Source organism: Limulus polyphemus, unplaced genomic scaffold (assembly GCF_000517525.1).
Source record: "Limulus polyphemus unplaced genomic scaffold, Limulus_polyphemus-2.1.2 Scaffold2396, whole genome shotgun sequence".
NCBI classification, from domain to species: Eukaryota; Metazoa; Arthropoda; class Merostomata; order Xiphosura; family Limulidae; genus Limulus; species Limulus polyphemus.
In genome coordinates this window covers 87,171-104,617 of record NW_013668006.1, presented here as the reverse complement: position 1 = coordinate 104,617, position 17,447 = coordinate 87,171, and the positions used below count along the sequence as shown (strand labels likewise).

At 34.0% G+C, this 17,447-nt stretch overlaps 1 protein-coding gene across 3 annotated transcripts in view; it reads left to right on the top strand.

Moving 5' to 3' along the window:
• Positions 1–17,447, top strand: part of LOC106466848 — a 59,938-nt gene that overhangs the window by 38,130 nt on the left and 4,361 nt on the right. For 2 of the 3 annotated variants that reach the window (XM_022394913.1, XM_022394912.1), the window contains exons 5-11: positions 2,479–2,661; positions 4,345–4,512; positions 6,826–6,913; positions 7,885–8,009; positions 8,584–8,642; positions 9,148–9,229; positions 11,862–11,946. In XM_022394913.1, the coding sequence (XP_022250621.1) occupies positions 2,479–2,661; positions 4,345–4,512; positions 6,826–6,913; positions 7,885–8,009; positions 8,584–8,642; positions 9,148–9,229; positions 11,862–11,946 (790 nt within the window). The remainder of the gene's footprint in view (positions 1–2,478; positions 2,662–4,344; positions 4,513–6,825; positions 6,914–7,884; positions 8,010–8,583; positions 8,643–9,147; positions 9,230–11,861; positions 11,947–17,447) is intronic. The other variant, XM_022394914.1, reaches the window with a different exon arrangement.

Genomic DNA, 17,447 nt, shown 5'->3' with positions numbered 1-17,447 from the left:
TAAACCAGTTTTATTTAAGAAAGGACTTGTGTCGCTAAAGTTTCGTCGGAACGAAATTTACGGAAAATTAACTAACGAACGGAGACGTAACACTATTATATGTGTCAGGTATTTGCTTTTAATATCGTAATTGACATTTTTTAAACAGTTAGATTTAAAATTCTTTTTAATTCAAAGTTCTATTTTTATTTTCAAAATTGTGAAATCTCATTTCAAAAACAGTGAAAGCTATTGTAACTTAAAAGACTTTAAGAAAATATATCTATTTTATTCGATTAATTAGCTTCTCATAACATTAATGCTGCTATTTTAAAACTTACTCTAACTTCGTATTTACCATACAACAGTAGTTAGTTTCCCTAGAAAGCTAACAAAATGTTTTTAATATAATTCCTTATCATATTAATTAATCTGACCTATATATTATTTAGTTTAATAATGAGGAGTGTTAAAATTTCCGTGTTGGGTGAAACCGTAGACAAATATTATAAAATTCAAGATCAATAAAAACTTATTAAAATTCCATTTTTATCAAAGCATGAAAATGTATAGTAATGCCTTTATTGTTGTTTAATCTAAAGTAACAGTCTTCATTAGGCAACTTCGCCTGAAAATGACGTTACGTTACAATAACAAAATTTAAACTTCGCGTATAAATTACATTCTTAGAGACTGTGTATTCGAGTGACTGGACTAAAGATTAATTTAACTTGAAGGTCTTTTCTCTTCTTTAGATTTTTATGAAGAGACAATATCGGTTGTGATGGTTACTTGTAAAAGACCTTCACTTTACCTAATAGAGCATCTGAAACCTACAATAGACAATGCAGTTTCTTTTCTATTTATTATGTGAAGCCTCATGTAATGCAACCACCATTTTTTTTTTACGTCTTACAAAACCTGTCGCGTACACTGCCTGAGAGGAATTGGCAGATAACTATACGTAATTGGATTTACGGTTTGTTCTCGACATCGGTTGAGACGTGGCCCAGTGGACGATTCGCTCAGGACAATAAATGGTTTTTGTCTAGATAATCAAATTAAGTTTCCTAAAATATCGACATGAAATACAACACTGTTGCTTAATGGAAAAGCTAAACTTTAATATAGCACAACGCCACCTGTCAAAAGCAATAAAGGGTTATTGATTATGATAAAAAATGAAACATCAGTAAAGTTGTTCGTAGAATTAAAAACATGACTGCTGTTTTCGGAAAACGTACCAATTAAGTGTTTTCCTCGTAACTATATTTTCAAGTACACAAAATACTGTGTTTACTAAACTGTCTAAAATAAATTGTCATTTTGTTGAATTAAACAGTAGACAATTTATCATAAAAAAGAATACAAATGTTCAAGGAGATAGTTGTTTTTCTGACGAAATAGTTTTACAATGAGTTTTAGTTCCTTTTTGTTATTGTTTTTAAAACAAACAATCAATTAATCTTGTTGTATACATCTGAATCAGTAAGTCTTAATTTCACTCATTTATTTTTTCGGTTGATTACGAGTAGTTAACGTGATTGTCATAGGATTGAAAAAATTCTCACAACAACAATCAACAACAGGTTTTTAAGAACTGTTTTTATTTCGCTCTCTGGCCGCCGTCGGAAACGAAAGCGCTCTCGTTATGATAAATGCTGAAATGAATGAATATAAAAACGATTATCTCTTTTTGGTTTTTGTTTAAAAGAACTAAAGTAAATAAGAGGGAATAGTCAATAGCCGCGGCATTGATATTTTTTTTTTTACGCAGGATTAGAGTAAATCAATCTATGAAACCTTTGTTTCCGTTTTTTATTAGTTATATTTTTGTACGCCAGTAACACCAAGTATGGGACGTGCGTATAGCCGATTCGATTTTATTATTCATCAGGATCTCTACCAGCCTACCCTCAAATTGAAATTATTTTAGGCAGGATTAGAATAAATTAATCTGTGAGACTTTGGGCGTGGTCAATACATCAATCGAAAGGATTTGACCTCCTGAGTCCAACTGTAATTAGATCTCAAATCGGTCAAGAAATGATGTAGCTGTGAGCTAAAAGTTTGTACTTGGAAAAACAACAAGAACAACTCAGAGCCGTTCTATAAGTCGCTCAGCCGTGGCAAAAAATACTCAAAACTCGTAACTTTCGAAACACTAATGTATATACGATTCACAACTAATTTTTTAATACTATATGTGCATACGCTATTTAATTTGTAAATGCGTGTGTATAAATTAAAGGTTAAACATTACATTTACGTAAAAATGAAAAGTGTGCTCTTATTAGAGTTCACGCCATTGAAATTATTATTCAAATTCAACAGCATGCGTGTTTTAGGAAATCAAGAAATAAAACTGGCAGTAAATGACTGCAAAACTAACAGTGAAGAAATAAAATGTGTTTTATAAGAATATGAGAAAAAAAAAAAGGTTTGAATCACATTTATAATGTAAAACCAGCTAGTAATTACTGACTCCTTTCCTATCAGTAACGAATTCCCTGGCGGCCGTGCATACGATAAGAAACTACAAGGAGACTTTCGGCTTAGTCAGATCAGCACACCATCTACATGTGAAAGTGTGAAACTTCCAAATTCAGGTTTGAACACTCCATGCGAAAGTCCCTTTTTCGATGTCTTTAGTGACTCAGAAGACGGAACAGATTCTAATAGGTAAGACAAAAATAATCAAAATTAATTAACTTAAAAATTATTGTCAGGAATAATGCTTAAAAATTGGCAAAATAATTTATTTTTTAACTAATCGACTTTCATTCATTAAAACATTCAAAAAGGCTATCGGATCTTGTATAACGATCTCGGCTCGGCGATAATTATCAAGGCTTATAATATATATATAACTAACTTATCACGTATTTGCCATGCAACTTTGATAAGTTTATCACATTTCGGTATATATTTGATCTATCGAATTTTCATTACAATTTGTCTTTGATACATTTGATCTGTCAAGCCTTTGGTAGGCGTAATCTTAATACGTGTTGGTTATCATTGATTGTTGTTGTTGTTGTTTATTATTAAGCACAAAGCTACACAAAGGGCCATCTGTGCTCTGCCCACCACGGGTATCGAAACCCGGTTTCTAGCAGTATAAGTCCGCAGACATAACGCTGTGATACTGGGGGGGGGGCGTTATCATTGATCTTTAGAAAGTTAGGCCTATCATGTTTGAATATCTTCGGTATTATTTATCGTGATTTATCATATAGCTCTAGTATATTTCATTTGTCATATGTTAAGAAGATTTTCCCTGGCAAGTGCTGGTTATCATACATAGTTGATATATTTATATAAAGCGAATTAATAATCACAAATCTTTGGTAGATCTGACCCCCTCACTTGTTAGTTAATATGTTTTTGTATTGTTCTTGTAATATCTCACTGTTCCTTAAGTTAAACAACGAGCGAGGGTCAGAATCTTTAGAAAAATGATCTAGAATGCTCAGTAGCATGGTAGAAACATAGAAGAAGGTTGAAATGTTCAGAGATAAAAATATTTTTTTTTTGCCTAAATTACAATTATTCGACGAAACTGTGTTCCACTCGAACATGATAATGAATTTCTCTTTCAACAAAAAAAAAAGCAGTTGAATTTTTTTGCCATAAAGTTAACACTGTCTCTAAATGTAAAGCAATATATTTCACTTGCTACAAAATTTACAATATTACCTTCATTTACTTAGTGTAAGATGTTAGTTAGATGCAGTTTAAAACCTAAGAACTCTCCACCATCTCAGTAAAATCATTAAAGTTACTATTTTTCATTACTTTGTTTATCTTTTATTTAATGGAATTGATCAAGACTAAAGCAGGAAAAAATAAACTAAGCACTCCGACTTGAAACCGCAAAGGAAAATGACAAGGAAAAGCACTAAAAAACTATAATTACATTAAACTTGATAAATGATTCTAAACAAAACTTAGAAACTCAAATGTAAAAATAATTCCACTAATTACGAGCCTATGAACAGACGAGATAAACAGTTCTATAGTTTACAGCCCATTAGTTTTAAACTACCTCACCATTTTGTTTTTGTGGTGTTAAACAGGGGAAAACGTGTAAAAATTGACGTAAGTTATCTATTACACTTAATAAATAAATAAATTTAATAAAAAATTTACAATAATAAGTTTGAGCAAAGAAAAAACAGACAGAAAAGTATTCGTAAATATAGTTTTTCTTCATACAGAGGAATCTCGGAATACCCGTGTGGATGAAATCGCTTGTTCTATTCTATTTTGGTTATCACTTGTAGTTGCTAAATTTGAAGTATTGTGGTCATCTTACATCCTTGGAAGCTTTGACTTATCATATACTGGTTGTTCCACTTCTAGTGAAATAGAAGAAGAGGAGGATCTCGACGATTTCTCACGTGGACTTCAAGTGTTTTTGAAAGCTGCAGCACTTAGAAAACGTGGAAGACGAGCCGGATCTATAGATATCACTCAAGTTGGGATGGAAAATAGAGTCATGGCTGCAGCAACTTTTCAGAAAAATTATAGGTTATTTTCAAATAGAACTTAAATGCTAAATAAAAAGGAACAGGGTTGCAATGGGAGGTAATAGGAATTTTATGATTTTTTTTTCAAAACTGATTCCAGACCGCAATTCGGCGGAAATTATGCTCTTTAGTCAAATGTATTAGGCCCGGGTCGCGGGTTCGAATCCCCGTCACACCAAACATGCTCGTCCTTTCAGCCGTTATAAAGTGACGATCAATCCCACTATTCGTTGGTAAAAGAGTAGCCCAAGAATTGGCAGTGGGTGGTGATGACTAGCTGCCTTCCATCTAGTCTTACACTGCTAAATTAGGGACGCTAGCGCAGATAGCCCTCTTGTAGCTTTGCGCGAAATTCAAAAACAAACAAATTTTCATCAGAAGATGTAAAGTTGAAATGTGATCGCACGTTTCGTTTTGCAACTTGTACTAAGTCAGTGTTTATACTATGCTGTATCATCATACATGGTAACAAACATAATACTATATTGAATTTGGGTGGATTAGTACAAGTCGTATACACATGTTTAAAACTTTTAATTAGAAAGAAGGGTAATGCAGTATGATAAATAATTTTGGTATTTTTAGGATAACTAATGCTTTAGTACATACTGACAACTTCTCACTACTGTTATTCACTTAGAAAATTAAATTTAACTCAGTTCTTGTTATGGCTGAGTGTGATTATGGTTTCCACACAACTCCGTTGCTAGGAGACATCCTTTTATAGATTTGCACAGCTTTGTTTGGCAGCCATCGAACTGGTCTCTTCGGGTTGATAATCATGAACCATGATATTGGTTCATAATGGGGATTGCATAGGAATTTGTTCAAAACTCTAATAGAACATTCGGGGGGGGGGGACAACCTTAAAAGCAGACTTATATTTGAAACAACACCCAAAACCTTCTTTTTCAATACATAAGACCACCCAAACATTGACAATAAGCAAAATAAATGATTTCACGATTGTAGACAAAATCAAAATTTGCTAGTTTGTTCATATTATTATTGTTGTTTCACAAGCCTACAGCAAAATCGACTGAATATTTTGCACAAAAACCTAGAAAGATATACTATATGAAGCGCTGCGAATATCCATGACCTATTTAAAAGTTGATTTACGTGGTTATAAATACATAATAGATGCGATGTTATTCTGGGCAGCTGCTTTTGTACTTGACGCGTGTTAAACGTGTGTTTACACGTAACCTCAGGCACAAAGCCACTTGGCTCAGTAAATGATTACTTTAAAAAACACGAAGTTTTATTTAAAGTGATGTTTTAGACGTATTTCTTTTATTTAAAAAGGCTGCCTTTCTACTGGTAAAATTTTATACACACTTAGTGGGAGTTGTATCTTACTCTATATGCAAAAAACTGAGAGAGTAGTTTAAAACTTAATTCGACCTCCTTTATTTTGTCGTGCTGCGAAATTCACTTTTCGCCTTAAAAACCCACTGTTTTCTTTGCGTGCGCGTTAGTTGGAAAGTACAACGTGTGCATTTTCTAGCGCATTAATTGGAAACTACCCCGTGAAAGGTTCCTGATTTTGCTCTTCCATATCGTTACCCGAGTCGCCATGGTTTGCTGTCTCTACGTGGATTTCTGCGACTATATTTCAGCAAGTTTGTAACAGTAGACGATTACCATAGTAGATTTTCCTACTGAGATGACGGTGGTAATTTTTTCTACTGTTTGTTATACATAGCTGAAATCGTGAATGCGTAGTTAGCATTTATTACTACTCCATGCAGCACTATTTCATATAGCTATTGCTATTTTTAAATAGTTGGTGTTAAGATGGCGGTTGTAAATGTTGATAATTGGCGACTTACGCCACGTGTGTCACTGTTGTTTATTTTTGCATGCATTATTTGTGTCGCTTTATTCTAGCAAACACTTGCTCACAGCAGGCTGTTGAAGAACATGCATATGTATCATGTAGATCTAACAGAGTTAGCATGTAACTGCGTCTATTTACATTGCATTACTCTGTGTTGTATTAACGTAAAAGAAACATTATTCTGTTCTGATAAGATTGTTTTGTTGGAGATTTGTAGTTTGAGAAAATAATGTAAACACTATTTCCAGCCTTGTTTTATACATATTTTAGAATCCCTAATAGTAGGCCGGAAAATATAATCTTTGCATTTTGATTCAACTTGTTTCTGTAATTTTTTTTGACGATCCCTATCCACTCTTTTTTAAATTAACAATTTTTAATTATCTATTTTTGTCATATTGTCGTAGCTATTTCGCTTTTGTCGAACTTGGGAAAGTATAGTTTTAATTACTATGTGAGATTTTTTTTCAGAATACCAGGGTCAAAAGTGGTGTCTTTGATTTTGTTGTCAGTTCGGAAGAAATTCAGAAAATGTGGTTTAGGTAACTTTCTTCTCGAGGTACGTTCGAAGTTTTTATTTTGTATTTTAACATTTTAAACACTCAAATGTGATTTTATATAATAATAGTTCCTTGATTTATGTTGAGGAATTCAATGAATTTCAGCAATGTTTTGTTAGATAAAATGTGGAAATTGTATTAACTTTGTGAAATGTGACCATGCAAGATAAGCTTTTCTTTGTATTTGGAAATTAACATACAAGTTTTTGCTTAACCAATAACTACTCAAAGTACAGCCGTCATAATTACACCTGATGGCTTTTCAGCATTTGCCAATTTTTACTCTTGAGGTTCTACAAGGTTGTATTCCATAATGACGTCATTTTAGAGGCTGTTATTCTTGAGAAATAAGCAATCTGTATCATGCTTACTACCAACATTCCATGGAAGTATCTTGGATCTTTTCTCGAAGGTCCCCTGGTGTCTCAAAAGAAGAAACAGACAAAAAGAGAAAAAAGGGAGTTTCCATCTCTAACAAAATCTTTATTCGACGTACAGGCCAATCCTTATATATACATAAACTTTAGACATATTCAATGTGTTTTGCCGTTGATAACAAGGGTTCGCGTACATTTTATTTGTAAGGCCCCTGTATAGCTTTCCTATATAAACTTGTTTATATCTATAATTGGATAAATCAGAAGATCAACACAAATGTAGTAATGTACATAAAAATTAAATTGACTTAAGCAGCCACAAATGTTGTAGAGCCCTCTTTAGTTCCATAAAATAAACAACAATAACAACAACAACAAAAAATTGATTCAAGAAGACGAGGTTGCGTTTTAGCAAAACAGCTTCTCCTCAGCTGTCCTATTACATGGAACTATTGGTAAGTTTCAACGTCCTTTACCTGCTGTCGAGGGTAAATCAGCAAGTTTTCCAGTTATTAAAACGTATGCGATTAAAATTTTTCAACTATTTTATTTCTACCCACTAATTTCTGAAGATAGTTTTGACTTCATTTCAGAAACTAAAAAGTCCTTCGGTGGTTGGTCCTTATGATGCTTTGGTAGTTAGGGCTAACAACTCGACAGTGCAATTCTTCATTAAGAATGGTTTCACTGATGATATCATACTCAACAGCAAGTTCAGGTAATATTTTTACGTTCTATTGACAATCAATTTTCACACATAACAGACACCACTAATGAGTCAGTCATATTCCTAATAACCTTTTGTCAGTTCACCTAACAGAACGCCTTAATTACAAACACAGTTAAAAACGCGTTTTCCTTTTTGTGGGGCCCGGCATAGCCAGGTGGTTAGGGCGCTTGACTCGCAATCTGAGGTTCGCGGGTTCGAATCCCCGTCCCACCAAACATGCTCTCCTTTTCAGCCGTGTGGGCGTTATAATGTGATGGTCAATCCCACTATTCGTTGGTAAAAGAGTAGCCCAAGAGTTGGCGGTGGGTGGTGATGAGTAGCTGCCTTCTCTCCAGTTTTTTCACAGTTACATTAGAGACGGGTAGCACAGATAGCCCTCGTGTAGCTTTGCGCAAAACACACACACACACACACTCCTTTTTTTGTGGTTTCTGTGGCAACCGAATATATAACAGGGAAGATTGTTCATTCTTTCCAGCTATGTAATTGTTTTTATTGGGTAAAGAAACGGCTGTACGACTCACTAATGGTTCTTTCTGTTGTTTTTATATTTTTATTTTAGGGAAGTGGATGAATCCTGGAATGATTGTACATTGATGACTTACCTCCCGCCTTTTGATGGTAAGTTTCAGAATCCAATACAGACTAATGATATAAAAATAAAAGAGATGGTAGACGTACGAATAGACAAACAAACAAACAAAAAGTCAAACAAATAAATAGTTGGATAAACAGATATAATTTTTGCGTCTTTACAGTTGTTTGTTTTATTTGAAAGTTAATTCTGCAGTGAAAATAGTTTTATATGCCACTAGTTATTCAGTATAACCAAAGTCACTCGTCAATGCTTTTGAAGTAACAATTATTTTGTGATAAAAAACAATTAAAACTCCCTAATGGTAATGGTTATTATTTATCAAATACACGCGCATGCATCGTTACGTAAGTACTAACTTCATGATTGGATAGTATATATTATTGTTATTTATAAATTACGTCTTTCGTAATTGCGGGGATGTTTATGTTATTACGTTCGTGAGATCGGAACTTAGCAAAACGTTTGTAAAATAAACGCGATTTTGGAATTTAAAAAATGTCTAATAAGTATATTAATATTATCACTCAGGTCACTACCCTTCTCTCCCTGGGACAACAGAATGGGACAGACCCGAAGCTCTGGCAGCCATGGAAGATGAAATTGAAAAGTGGTATGTTTTGAAAACATATATATATACACCACATTAACGCCAAATGCCCTTACTTACACACTACCGAAGCTCTGGCAGCCATGGAAGATGAAATTGAAAAGTGGTATGTTTTGAAAACATATATATATACACCACATTAACGCCAAATGCCCTTACTTACACACTACCGACGTGGCTGTAAATGATCGATTACATAAGTTCGATAATATAGACGGTTTAACATGCCAGAGTGAGGATGTCAGTTTATTACATAACACAACACTATTGTAAAATCCATTGTTCTTATTTTGTTTAAGCTCATAAACTTGATGAACAATCTCATTATTAAACGCTTAAAATTTCCCTGTAAACCACCGTGTTGATGAAATGGTCGTTAATGACACTGTGTGGTCATTACGTCACGAAATAATTGAAGAAATAAAAATTCTCAAAAGCGGCGTGAAACGAAGTCAAGAATCAAGACGAAATTAATTTATTCCAAAGTTTATTTATTCAAACTTTTTCCAGTTTTAAATATGTAACAATTCGCTTTATCTCCCAACCGTTACCATAACTTTAACATTTAAGTATTATGTGTGTATTGATGGAAAATTTTGAAAGTAATATTTTTTCGTATTTCCGTTGTGGAAGGCATTTTATTGTTTGTTTGTAAGTTGAACACAAAGCCACACAATACCTGTGCTGTGCCCAGTGCAGGGATTAAACGAATTTTGTGTTAAAAACTATTGTGTTTACCGCAGAGTCACCATAGGAACGGGGTGTGGTGGACAAAAATTTGTAAAATAAGTTTTATTTCTCATTGTTGACAAATAGCAACTACAAGCAGACTAGTATTGCTATGAACAACTTAGAGAAGTTTTCAAAGCGTGTTCGGAACGTACGTTTTTCCGTAGTTGTTATTTCTCTTACATCTTGTAATATTTTACCTATGGATATTACAAATAGCTTCATCAACTGGAGAAGAGTTAGAGACCAACTTTTTTATCTGTTCCTTCGACAAATCATATATTAAAACAATCTCCATTCACTGATGTCTTAAGAGAAATTTAATGTGCATAGTAAATATTTAATCGTTAAGAATAATGATTCATTAATCGAAGTTACTGATTTAGATATTTGGTTCGATATCTAACAACAATCTGTAGTATTTTCATGTAAAATTGGAACCAACAAGTATTAGGTCCGTGAACGTAAAGTTCACAAAGAAATATGTTGGAGAGAATAAATCGAACATCGAAACTGAAGGAAGGACTCGAAACAAGTATGTAAACAAAAATAGTCTTTATTGAATACAGATAAAAATCGGGTTTCGATACCCGTCGTGGGCACAGCACAGATAGCTCATTGTGTAGCTTTGTATTTAACAACAAACAAACAAACTATTGAATACATGCTTGTAATTGGAAGGTTTGTTTATAAAAATCTGTATGCTAGGATAGAAAGAGAAAGCAGTATTCACTTTGCCAAGATAGACAAAATCGTGTTTAAACTGAATAAAAACAAACAGATTGTGTGTCAGGTTTATATGTATATGGATGGGTGGGCAGGATTCTTTACATTAGGTGTCTGTGACTTGTTGGCGATAAATTTCCACAATAAACAAACAGTACACAGTAAAGAATCCTGCCTACCTATCCATATACATAAAAACTTGACATATGGCAAACCAGCCAGGATTATACAATGGTAAATGGTGGTAGAAGACGTGAATGACAGCGGAAATGGGCCAATATACGCACTGCTGTAGTGGTGGGGAAAATATTGTAGAGATTACAACCACGCTATTTAACAATGTCGACAAACTTTGATAAGTGGGTAAAGAGAGGTGAGCGACTTGAGCTCAAAGATAGCGATCCATGAGAGTTTGTTCAACAACAACAACATAACCTAGAAAGAGAAGAGCGTCAACAGAGAAGAGAGGAAGAGAGAATGATAATACAAGAAGAGAAAGGGAGATAAAGGAGAGCCTGGAAATAGAGAGAATAAGAGTACAAATTGAGAAAGAAGAGAAGGAGAGACTGGAAGTAGAGAGAATAAGAGCTAAAACTAAGATTGACAAGCTCACTTAACAGAAAAATGAAGGACCCAAGAATGACAATGGCCGACCCAAGCTGCCCAAATTTAATGAACAGAAAGATAACATGAATGCTATCCTGGAGAGGTAGGAAAGATTTGCCCAAAGTCAGAACTGGGACAAAGGCAACTGGGCAGTATGTCTCAGACCCCTTCTCACAGGAAATAGCCTACAAGTATATGCAGGCATGACATCAGAAGATGCCATGGACTATGACAAATTAAAAGTAGTCTTGCTGAAATGCTATGAACTTACTGAGGAAGGTTTTTGCTGGAAGTTCAGAGAAGTCAAACCTGACACTGGAGAAACTGTATGTCAGTTTGTGGCACGTCAACGACGACCATTCACAAAATGGACTGATATAATCAAGCGTGAAGAGTTATAACAATTGCTTCAGGTTTTGAAACAACATATATATATATATATATATATATGGTTTAGGCAAATAACTGTGCTAAATTTCTCTAAATTTAATGCACATTATTTACGCAGATACAAGTAGATATGAAAGTAAATATATTAGAAGGAGTGTAATAAATCTTTTTAACATTATTTCAGGAAACAGAAAAGCTTAGAAGCATATCAAGCCCAGGTTACCTGCCTAACTAGGCTCCAACAAGAAGTTCTACGGTTACACGAGTTGGTGAGCCAATTTTTGATTTATGAATACATTTATTATACAGTAAATTGGATTAATAACATAGGCAAAACAACAATGAAAAAGTTTATAATAAACCATCAAATGATTTATTCATTCTCCAGAGTTTAAATAATCTAATTCCTTCAAATCTGACTTTTCTGAGTTCTAAAAATACTGCTCTGTAAAGCAATTATTTTTTTCAATGACCCACGATGGAATAGCGGTATGTCTACGGACTTACAACGGTAAAATCCGGGATTCGATTCCCCGCGGTAGACACAGCAGATAGCCCAATGTGGCTTTGCTCTAAAACAAATGCACAAACATTTTTTGTAGAATTATATTTTGATACACCTCATACTTAATCACATTTAATGTTATTCTATCTTCTTTTAAGTTTACTTTATATGTATAATCGTATTTATCACTGTTACAAGAATATCTAAAACTTCTATTTTCTCTCTCCTTACTCTTATAAAATATAAAATCTGACTAGATTATTTAAAGTACTTTTTTTTTGTCCCATGAATTACCTTTATTCAGCAACTTTATTTGTCTATAATTTCAGGTGCATACATTCCGATGAACGTGCATTATTTTCATTTCGTAATCTAATCTATTAAATATATATATATATAAATATTAGCAATTGTTCTTTACTGTACTTAAACATTTAGACATTTATAAAATATTTTGTTGAATTATACTTTCCATTTTGTTTACCACATCTTATGTTTTGATAGGTGTTGTTAAAGGCTCAATAATGTTTTATGATATACTTCTGCATATTTAGTACGTTTGAAACTTTGCTGTACGTAATGCTAATGTAAAGAAAAATACGCTTTAACTTCTTCGTATGTTACAACTATATGTCAATTTTTTAATACTATTACATATATCGACATATAACGTGTAAGAAAATAAGAACAAAATACAATTTATTACTCAGTTCTTAATATTTTAAGAAAGTATTTTCTAAAGCACTTACACTTTTCCAAGCCAATACTTTAAAAAATACACACAAAAAAACGCATTATCAACTAACCCTAGAATTAGGCCTGGCATGGTCTGGTGATTAGATCACTCGACTCGCAATCTGCGGGTCGTAGGTTTGAATCCCGTCACCGAACATGTTCGCCCTTCCAGCCGTGGGAGCATTATAACGTATTGGTCAATCCAATTATTTGTTGGTAAAAAAGTAGCTCAAGAGTTGGCAGTGGGTGATGTTGACTAGCTGCCTTCTCTTTAGTCTATTACCTGAAAATTAGGAATAGCTAACGCAGATAGCCCTCGTATAGCTTTGAGCGCAATTAAACAAAACAACCCCTAGAATTACCGTTGGAGTATGAACACCATTGTCTTTTTAAAACATATTTTCTGAAGTTATTAATGCAGCAAACTGCTTGTACACCCATGACTTTGGTGGTTATAAAGTCCCTAATAACTGATGAGTCACTCAATAAATGTTTACTAAAAAACACCATCGACATTGCAATTAATCCCACTAATTATTGCAGGGATTTGCATAGAGAATTTTTGGTCTGGTCTTGTTCTGTAATAGGGAAAAACATAAAATTACATAATATGAAGCAGTATGTGGACCCTACCGGTAGTGATTGGCATAAAAAATAAGTAGATAATTTGAAGATTACTACATTTTTATTAAGCCATACAGGTTATATTATAAATTCAACGTAGAGATGTTGCAAATGCTACTTTCTTTCTCTATTGGGTCAGAATGGTTTGATGCTTACTAACTACAATTTTATATGATTATGGTTTCTATACAGACTTGACTTTATTTACATATCCGCTGTAACTTTTCAGAAAGACCGCTGACGCAGGGGAATATAACTGTATGTCTGTAATTTTCTTCCTGTTTATCTTCTTTATTAATTGTTCTGGTATACGTTGTTAAGGAGGGTTGCAATGATTTGTTTTTCTTCCTTCTTCAGTATTATAAATATTGTTAATTCTGGAAACTAGGCAGTCTATGGTGCCTTTCTTTACACTGTTGGAGTGGTTTGATTTATAGTCGCGGTATTTACCCATACTTATGGATTTACTGTAAATTACTATGGTACATGAGTTATATGTATTAATAACTGTCACGACAAGAAACGTGAACCTGTTATCTACTTCTATTTCCATAGTGAGTTATATCGCAAGATCTTTGTTTGTTCAGGTGGTTCATGAATCCTTGAACATTGTCAGTAGTGTGAGTGTATCAAAAACATACCTTAGAGCATAGAGCGGCTGTAATGAGGGCGTTAATTTCGAAGTTATTGAGCAATGATGATAGTGATGTATTCGTAGATAGATCCACTTGTTGTTGGTAGTACGTATCTTCATATTGTAAGTAGGATGTAATGATACAGCAGGTTGTGATTCTATTATTCTGGAGATTATCAGTCGAGTTAGTTCCTTAAGAGATTTACGGGACTTAAAAAGTTAATGACCGGGGTTTGATTGCACATGGTGTATAGAATGCAGACAGCTCTCTGTGAAGCTTTGCCGATAAAACAACATTCTCGAGAGTTCTATCACCTTCAAGCTGTAGTGCGTCACGAGTTGATACGTTAGTGAAAAGGTGGATTTATTGAATATAATCATTGTTTCGTGTGAGGTTATGATGGTTATTTTTATATGTACAAGGTTGGCTGAGTTATATACATGTGAGGATGTTTTACTTGTTAATGATGATATTAACTTTGGTTTGAATTTCGTGCAAAGCTACTCGAAGGCTATCTGGGCTAACCGTTCCTAATTTAGCAGTGTAAGACTAGAGGGAAGGCAGCTAGTCATCACCACCCATCGCCAACTCGTGGGTTACGCTTTTAATGACGAATAGTGGGATTGATCGTTACATTATAACGCCCCCACGGCTGAAAGGGCGAGCATGTTTGGTGACGGGGATTCAAACTCGTAACCCGCAGATTGGGAGTCGAGCGCCCTAACCACCAGATCCTATGTTAACCAGATATCTAGCTAAGGGGTTACATGGTAAATTTATGCAGTTAGCTATGAAATGTAGAGGGTAGCCTTGCCTGTGAATTTTAGGTAGACTATAGATATGTGGGGTGGCAATTTGATTTACAGTTAGTTTTAGTGTTTCTTGAGGAGATGGTTGATTTTATACTGTCTGCTGGTACAATTGATATGGTATTGTCTTTCTTTCTGTTTCTGAGGGGAAAACCTCAGACTTCCATCAAGAAGATACATAATTAAATCTCGGCCACTACCAACATAGAAATAATCCTTCTCAGGACGTCCCTGACAACAGAAGCAGATTAGCAGTCGAAACTATTCAGTAATTAATATCCAGTTATGTTATCCAGTCTGTTATATACTTCTTTTATGGCAGATGAACATCAGGAACAACTTTCACTTATTATGTAATATAGTGGAAATGTGGAAGAGATGTTGCTGTCGTTTGTGGTAGTTGATGAAACAACAACACAATATCTTTTTTTTATTATATCACCAATAAGCTTAAAGAACATGGTTTGGATGCAAATAATATTCGATGTCAATGCTATACGATGGTGCCAGAAAAGTATAATCAGTACAAAGTATTATTAACCAAACTTAGTGACACATTTCCATCAGCATTAGCAATTATTACCATGAGAGTTTATTGGAATACTTCAAAATCTTTATGTATTTATCAAACGATGTCCAAAACAGCATAACATATTTGTCAAGCAACAGGAGCTTCTTGGTTCAAGGAAAACTTTAACGCTGAAAAAAACTACCGGAAACTCTTGGTCTTGCAATACACCATACACTTTCTGCTACTTTAAACTTGCAGAGAAATGCTATTACTGCAATACACCATACACTTCATGTTACATTAAACTTGCAGAGAAATGCTGTCACTGCAATACACCATACCATTCATGTTACATTAAACTTGCAGAGAAATGCTGTTACTGCAATACACCATACACTTCATGTTACATTAAACTTGCAGAGAAATGCTATTACTGCAATACACCATACACTTCATGTTACATTAAACTTGCAGAGAAATGCTGTTACTGCAATACACCATAAACTTCATGTTACATTAAACTTGCAGAGAAATGCTGTTACTGCAATACACCATACACTTCATGTTACATTAAACTTGCAGAGAAATGATGTTACTACAATACACCATACACTTTAGTCACACTTGTTGAAATACAAACTAAGAAGGAAAGGGGCACAATAGTTGCGGAGGTCATATCATTATTTTAAAGGAAGTTAAGGATTGGATATGCAAGCCATTTGCTACTATTTTTTCGTAAGCCCTTGAATAGTGGGTACGTGCCAAAAGATTGGAAGTTAGTTAATGTCACTCCTTCTTTCGAGGGAGGTAATTATAGGTTTTTTTACTGTTACATCAGTTGTGGGAAAAGTTTTGGAAAATCTGATAAAAGACTTTAAGCAAGGTCATTTAACAAAGTTTAGAATTTTATTGGATAGTCAACATGGTTTCACTAAGAGAAAATATTTTGACATTCTTTGAAAATGTTACTGCTTATGTAGATGAAGGTGAGGGTGTAGATTTGATGTATCTGTATTTTCAGAACGCCTTTCACAAGGTGCCACATAAAAGGCTTGTAAAAATTATCTCTGTAGCTGTGGGAGATAAGTTAGCTAACTGGACAGAAGAGTGGCTGGATGGAAGAAAGAAGAGGGTTGTTACGAATGGCGTTCAGTCAAACTGGATTAATATCATATGTGGGGTACCTCAGGCTATAAATACTGTCTGAACAACCCTTCTTGAAAATCCTGCGCCTCTGCCAGTATGAGTACATAACCATGCATCAACACAAGTACTGATATTGTGTAACTTTAAATATATAGTCTTTTTAATTTTCGCAATGTTTATTGACCAATGGTATTGAGTAATTTGCCTCTACGATATTTTTAGGTGATTGATCTAATGTTAGAGGGTATTATAAATCGTTTTAATCAGTAAATATCCGCGATTTTACACAAATTACGATATTTGAATCAATAATAAATAGTTAGATAGATGTTGCGTTGGCATATATAAAACCTACAACTCAAAGGTTACGATATAACAGGAACTATGTAAATATTGATATCTTGTATGCAGAAATTAGCATCTCACAAAGATCTAAGATTATCTATCTAGATGACTAAGATAATGTGAAGGAAAAAGATGAAGCGATTAGTATTGTTTATCTGTACCAGGCAATCCTTACTACTGTTCATTTGTACAAGACAATCCTTGGTATTGTTCGTCTGTACAAGGAAATCCTCAACGAAAAAGAATGTTTTGAAAATAGTCCACCAGTTTTCTGGATTGTTCTTGTGATTCCAGCCTCGGTCAAGAGGTCATTTTTCAAAGATTACGATTTTAGAAGTCGGACGAGGTTCAAAAACGCTTGGAAAGTGTGGTACTGATGTCTGAAGGAATAGATATTCTCAAAGAACTAAAAAGAGGCGAGTTGATCGAAGACATTACAAGACATATATACAGTGGTGGG